A 7,127-nucleotide genomic window follows, 5' to 3' on the forward strand; every position below is an offset into this window, starting at 1 on the left:
GCCGTGAGAGTGGACGTGAGGCTGCCGCGACAGGACGCTCTGATCCTGGAGGGCGTCAGGATTGGCCCCGAAGCCGACCCAGCACCCACGCTGGGCGGTCGACTGCTGCTGGTGAGCGCAGCCGAGCCATCTGGCTCCGCACCCAGGTCCGGCCTTCATCCTGGACCAAGCCCTAGTAGCCCAGGGCCCTCTCCCCAGGCTTCCCAGGCCCCAGATTCCGGCTTCCAAATCCTGAGATCCAGAGGCTGTCCCCTTAAACTCGCTTCCAAATCCTGTCCTTGAATCCTCTGTGTGTCCGACTCCTCTTCTTCCCCCTCCTCCCTCTGCTCATGGTCCCCTGCCCCACAGATGGACATCGTGGATGCTGAGCAGGAGGTGCCGGTAGAAGGCTGGATTGCAGTGGCATATGTGGGCAAGGAGCAGGCGGCCCAGTTCCACCAGGAGAGTCAGGGCAGCGGCCCACAAGCCTATCCTAAGGCCCTGGTCCAGCAGGTGCAGGGGGTGTATGTGGGAAAGGGGGCTGGAGGAAGGGGTTTCAAGGCATCTGCTAGAGCCAGACTACCATGTGAGCCCCTTAGGAGCTTCCAGAGAAACCCTGGGCCTGGGTGAGGCAGGGGTCCCCAGTTTGTAGAACTGAGTCAGTCCGGAGTGGAAGCAGGGAGGTGGGAGGTGGCCACAGAGAGTCAGGAAGCTTCACAGGCTCAGAGTATCAGATGGGGAGGTTCCTGCCGAGGGTCTGGGGGCAGGCCTGTCCTGCTAGGACCAAGGAAGGCACAGAATCATTTGGGTCCCACAGAGCATCTGGGGGAATGGCAGGAAGAATAAGAGTTTCTGCCCTTGACCTCAAAGAGTGTACAGCCAGTCTGTCCAGAGGAAACACCTGTTACAGAGCCAGGAGCTAAGAACCGTGTCGTGGGTGGTGAGGCAGGTGTGTGGGCAGGGTGCCTGCCAGCTTCTGCCTCTGTCCCCCTGCAGATGCGGAGGGCGCTCTTCCTGGGAGCCTCTGCCCTGCTCCTTCTCATCTTGAACCACAACGTGGTCCGAGAGGTAAACCTGTTCAGGCAGTGGGGGTGTGCAGGCCAGGGAAGAGGGGGGCAAAACCAGCTGACCTTCTTGTTCATTAACAGCTAGACATATCGCAGCTTCTGCTCAGACCAGTGATTGTCCTCCATTATTCTTCCAATGTCACCAAGCTACTGGAGGCACTGCTGCAGTAAGTTGGGGTTTGGGTTTCAAAGGACTGGGCCTGGGAGTCTGGGTCCTGAGAGGCCCTGAATCTGCCATGGTCTCAGGGGTCTCGGGATCAGGGCTTTTCCTGTTAACCTCAAAGCTATAGTCTCTTGGTCTGAAAAATGGGTGAGGGGATTGGAAGAAGGTGCCAGGGCCTGGAGCAAAGAGATAGCTCTAGGGACAGAGAATTGGCTCCAGCAAGGAAGAAATTGGATTCCTGATTGACAGGTTCTTTCTGGGACTTGCAGGCCTCCCTGGCCTGGCTGATAGAACTGGAAAAACCAATAGCCAGGAAGGGCCTGGGGGCCAAAGCAGAAGGGTTGTGGGAGGATACTTGGGGGTATCCTTTTTCCTACAAGGCTGGGGTGGATGGGTCTGGCCCCTGTGGCTTTCCCTCCCAGGAGGACCCAGGCCACAGCTGAGATCACCAGTGGAGAGTCCCTGTCAGCCAATATCGAGTGGAAGCTGACCCTGTGGACCACCTGTGGTCTCTCCAAGGATGTCTACGGAGGATGGCAGGACTTGGTGTGCCTGGGAGGCAGTCGGGCCCAGGAGCAGGTGGGTGCCTGGGGGGAGGAGGCTCAGGTGGGGCCACACACATGCATTGTCTCAGATCCTGTGGCCTCTCCTTGCCTGGATGGCCAGGACCACTTCTTCCACCTGCCAGGGCTGAAATAAGTCTTCACTGACATGGTGAGTGCTCAGTGCAGTGCCTTACTGGGCTCGTGCACAGTGTCAGCTGCTATTGTCATGTTATTCTCTCACCCAGAAGCCCTCTTAGGCTGCCCATTGTCTGCAGAATAAAGCTCAGGCTCCTTAGTCTGGCTTTCACAGCTCTCCTAATTACTCACCTATCCTTTCTTTCCTAGCTTTCTCTTTGTATTCTGCACCTTGTGCCATTTTCTGGCCTTTGCACACACTCTGGTCTCCTCCACTGGGCCTTGTCCATGCCTGCTCTTTTTCTCTGTCTCCATATGTCCCCGTCTGCCTGCTTTCTTTGGAAAGCTTCCCTCCCAACCTCAGCTCACTGTTCCCCTCTTCCAAATCACAGCAGTGCTTTGTCAGACCCTTCACAGGGTTCTTAGGACAGGCCATCCTGTATATGTGTTGGGGAATGGGTGTCTCCTGAAGGCTGGGGCTATGTCTTACTTGTCTCTGGATTTCTCAATGCTGGGCATTAAAGGGTTCAAAGATACTCCATCCACAAGCATTTATTGAGTCCCTACTCTGAAGGGCAGGCATGTCCTAGTCTCCTGGTGGGCAGCCTCTGGTAGGTGTTGGTGGATGTGGACCATGCGGGGCAGCTTTAAGTGAGGCAGACTTGCAACTTTAGCTGAGTGATCTCAGGCTGTATGTTTAACTTTTCTGCTCTCATTCCCTTGCTTGTGAACCAAGGCCAGCACAAGCCATAGGGTTGTCAGGGGCTCGTGTACATAAAGCTCACAGTGGGCAGGGAGCAGAGGGACAGGTGCTGCTATTCTGAATATCTTCATTTTTAGAAGTTCTTGAATAAGTTAGCAGTCATCAGCAGATAACTTTTGAGATCCTAGGACCCTTAGGCCTCCATGGGAAGGGCTGTGAAGGGTCCAAAAGACCTGTGACACCCGGGCTCTGTCCTGAAGGGCTCAAAGACAAGCAGGGAAGATCTCTCACATGAAAAGGCCTCCTCAGTTCAGCCCAGCTTGTACTAATTCCTGTTTGAGCAGCAGGAACTGAACCACAGTCCTGTGAAGGGAAGGAGCGGCCACTGGAACTGGGGGTATGGAAGGGCTTTCTGGAAGAAAAGGGAGCCCCACCATATTTCCCCCTGGAAGGCAGCCCACACAGACCTCTGGGTGGGGCAGGCCTCTGGTGAGGGGCTGTTAGAGGAGAGGAAGTACATGCAAAAAGGCTGGAGATAGGGAAGGGGCAGGCTGGGCAAGGGGCCCCGAGGTGGGAATGTACACAGTCTTCAGATCAGCGTGGCTGGTACAGAGGGCAAAGCTGAATAGCCACGTTGCTGGCCAGGGTGGGCCCATACAATTGTTGGCTAGCCATGATAGCGGAGGTATCTTAAGGGTGGCTGGAGCCAGCTCTCAGCCCCAACCCCAGGGCCTAGTCGCCATCCTTCCAGCCTCAAAATCCAGAGCTACCGAACCCGTGTATCAGAAAGGTCAGATGAACCACTCCCTTACTGCTCGGATGGACAGATCCTGGCCTTCCCTCCTCACCTGTGGGTCCCTAGGATGTGCTGGGCCTGGGGAAGCTGGTCTCCAGCCTGCATCAGAGCTCCAAGGTGGTCATGCCCTCCACCCACACAGTGCTCACAGGCTGCTCCAAGACATGGAGCTCCGGGTTCTGCCATGGAGAGCTTACACTGCAGTGGCCACTGAGCCCTGCCATGTGTCAGCCTGGCTCAGCAGGGCAGCTCCAGCCCTGGGCTCATGGGGCCCCACCTGGGGAGGAGATAGGCCACGGCCGTCACTCTGCTGGGTTGAACACTGGAGCTGGTGGTGGGCATGGGCCCTCTGGGGCATAGCAAATGCCATCTGAGCTCAGCCTAGAGGGTTGGGGAGAGCTTCCTGGAGCAGGTTTACAAGGGAGACAGAGACTAGAGGGAAGAGGGTGATGAACAGAAAGCTGGGGCTCACTGACATCTCTTGATAATGGTTTCTCAGGTACCACCGCTGAGCAAGATTAACATCTCGTGACACTAGTAGGACCCAGCCTTGTCCTGAGTTGTAGCGAATCATTTCTTATCCTCTCTCCCAAGATGATGATGGACTTCATTGTTGGCTGAGGAAGAACATGATGGCAGAAAGCTACTAGGAATGCACAACACTTTTAAATGAATGCATTCATTAGTGCTAACACATCCAAAGACCCTGTGAAACGGTGGGCCTGTGTGGGTGAGCTGGCTGGATTTTGCTCACTCTGCCACATCATTTCCTGAGCCAGCTGTTTGGTAGTCAAAGTCCAGTTGCTATATTGTTGTGGGGGGAGTTAAGTCAAGGTCATTGCATGCCCCCACCCCAGAACTCTGAGGCCCTCAGGGGCCTCACGAAGGCTGAGGCAGATCAGATATGGTTCCCTCCTGCCAGTGGGAGTCTGAAGACCACCAATGGCAGCGCCAAGGAAGCACACAGTAGAGAGTGTGAGGAGGGCTGGGCTGGGCAGGGGGAGGCAAGTGGGAGCATTTGCTTAGCCCTGGAGGTCAGGGAGAGCTCTGGAGCAAGGGGCTTCCAAAGGCATTAGCCAGGGGAAGGGGTGAGGAAGAACCGGGAACATAAGAAGGAGCAAGGAGCAGAGTGGGTGGGAGATCTAGGGCCTTGCTAGAGGGCTGCTAGAGAAGTTTTCTTCAGAGGGTGGGGGCATTGCAGGGAAGAGTGTCCAGCAGGGGTCCTGTATGACCAGGTTTGCAGGTAAGATCCTTGTGACTGTGGGAAGTGGGCTAGTGAGGCTGGAGCAGGTCACACAAAGAGTGAAGGGGTGGGATGGAAGGAAGGGATGCATGAGACCCCTAAGCGTGAAGCCACAGGGGACCATGTGAATGCTCTGCCCACACGGAAGTGGGTAAGTGATGGCACCCAAGGAAGTAGACCAGGAGAAGTATAGGTTAGGGATGGGGATGGGAAGGTGAGCTGGAGAGGGGCTGGGGAGTGTGTACGGCTGCCAGAGAGAAGCTTCCAAGTATGCAGAACGTACTGAGTTTGTTGCCCAAGAGAGGCCTGGGCTGGGGACACATGTGGGTCCCCTCAGCAGCTGGACGAAGAGTTGTGTAGACAGCCAAGGCAGACCCTGGGAGCACACAGATGGGAGGGACAGAGGCTTCCAAAGAGGCAGCCAGGAGCCTGCAGGGACACAGTACCAACAGACCTTACCGGCCTGGCCCTTGAAGTGGATTTACTGTGGGAAGAGTGTGGAGTGGCCCCAAGATCCCTGACACCCTGATCTCCTCCCCAGAAGCCCCTGCAGCAGCTGTGGAACGCCATCCTGCTGGTGGCCATGCTCCTGTGCACAGGCCTTGTGGTCCAGGCCCAGCGGCAGGCATCAAGGCAGAGCCAGCGGGAGCCCGGAGGCCAGGTGAGAGCCAGCTCCTGGGAGCCCCGGTGCCCCCAGCCCTCCAGCCTACCCTCTAACTGTGCCTGCCCTCCCCCAACAGGTGGATCTGTTCAAGCGCCGTGTGGTGCGGAGACTGGCATCACTCAAGACCAGGCGCTGCCGTCTGGGCAGGGCAGCACAGGGGCCCCCAGAGCCTGGTGCTGAGACCTGCGCTGTGTGTTTGGACTACTTCTGCAACAAGCAGGTTAGTGCCCTGGGCAGAGGCCAGCCATCAGCTGACCCATAATGTCTCTCACTCTACTCCCGAGAGACCCAGAACCATTCTGACCAGGCCCTTACCCTCCCAGTCCCCACTATAACTAGGAAAGCAGAATGAGGGTGGGTGGGGATAGGCCACAGGACTTTCATTTTCCCAGCTCAGTTAGGGGCCAGGCTCCCCACTTGGAGGCTTGACCTTTGGGGCCTGAATCCTTGCCTCTCACCCTGCAGTGGCTCCGGGTGCTGCCCTGTAAACATGAGTTTCACCGAGACTGTGTGGACCCCTGGCTGATGCTCCAGCAGACCTGCCCGCTGTGCAAATTCAACGTCCTGGGTAAGCACCAAGGGTGGGAGCCCTTGGCTGGACGTATACCTGCTTCCCGCCTGACCCTTCCCTCCCTGTTTTTTCCTCCTTCCCTGCAGGGAACCGCTACTCAGATGATTAGCTGCCACAGCTGGGTCTCTGCACATGGGCAAGGGACCCTCCTGCCTTCACCCTGGCCCTAGGCCTGGGCTCGTGGAACAGAATAGCAGATGGATAGGAAGCTCTGCCGGTGGGAGGAAGGATAGGGGCCTCCCCTGCTAGGGGGCAAGGTGCCCCATCATATTCGTACTGGGAAGGAGGGACCACAGCCCCCAGTTAAGGATGCAGGGTCTGGACCTGCCAGTCAAGAGGGAAAAGCCACTTTGGGGCCCTTCTCTGCCATCCTGGGGTGTCTGTGCCTGCCCTCCCCACAGGCAACCCCCATGACCTGGGATGGGGGCCCTGGGAAAGCGGGTGTGGGGCGGTGCAGCTGTTCCCAGGGCTCTGGCAGCTCTCTGACCTGCCGGTCCGGGCATCCCTGGGGGCTGAGGCTGCAGTGGCTGGCCCGGCTTTGTGCTTATTTATTGGGGTTTGGATTGCGGGAGGAGCAGCTGGCCTTGGGGACACCCTGGCCTGACCGCCTTTCAGGACACATCTTGGTCAAGGCTGTGATGGTCAACCCAGAGGCCCCTCCGCTGATACTGCCCTCAGCCCTTGAACACTGGGAGGTGTGAGTGCTACCGCCTGTCCGGCTGGGCTCCCTTCCAGGCCTGGCTGGGACGAGAGGCCTCAGGAGCCATCCAGTCCTGTGCTTCTTAGCTGGGCTACACGTGGCTGACCAGGATACTTGAAGCTGCAGGATAAATGTGGTGCATCTTTTAGGGGCAGCTGGTTTTTTTAGATTTGGGGTAGGAGAGGTTTAATATTGAAGTAAACATGGATATATTTTAACATAAGCTACCAGATTCGTGTGGATGTTTTAAGACAGAAAAGTCACTTTGGGCTCTATTGCATGGGAGGTGGATTCTAAGATGGGCCTCATGATCTCCCAGCCCTTCTGAACATGCCCTGTTATAAACCTGCAACTGTGAGTCTATTGGATTTAACTCTCATGATTAGGTTTTGTTATATGGCACAGTTGACCTTAAGATAGGGAAAATATCCAAGAGGGCCTAATCTAACACAAAAGCCTATTAGAAGCAGAGAGTTTTCTCTGGTTAGTGGAAGAAGAGGAAGTCAGAAAGTTGAAGCAGGAAGGCCATTCAATGCATGAGAAATTCTCTGTTGCTGACTT

General features: G+C 56.4%; 1 protein-coding gene across 1 annotated transcript; it reads left to right on the top strand.

The window, feature by feature from the left end:
* Positions 1-6: 6 nt before the first annotated feature.
* On the top strand, positions 7-6,789 carry RNF215 (ring finger protein 215; the record flags this gene model as incomplete). Its single annotated transcript, XM_077761613.1, has 9 exons — positions 7-111; positions 349-492; positions 976-1,047; positions 1,128-1,213; positions 1,632-1,788; positions 5,173-5,292; positions 5,372-5,515; positions 5,761-5,863; positions 5,953-6,789. Coding segments are annotated over 9 exons (954 nt in total), but the record flags the coding sequence as incomplete, so codon positions are not given.
* Between the last annotated feature and the right edge of the window lie 338 nt (positions 6,790-7,127).

This window comes from Crocuta crocuta, unplaced genomic scaffold (genome assembly GCF_008692635.1).
Source record: "Crocuta crocuta isolate KB4526 unplaced genomic scaffold, BGI_CrCroc_1.0 scaffold348, whole genome shotgun sequence".
Taxonomy (NCBI): Eukaryota; Metazoa; Chordata; class Mammalia; order Carnivora; family Hyaenidae; genus Crocuta; species Crocuta crocuta.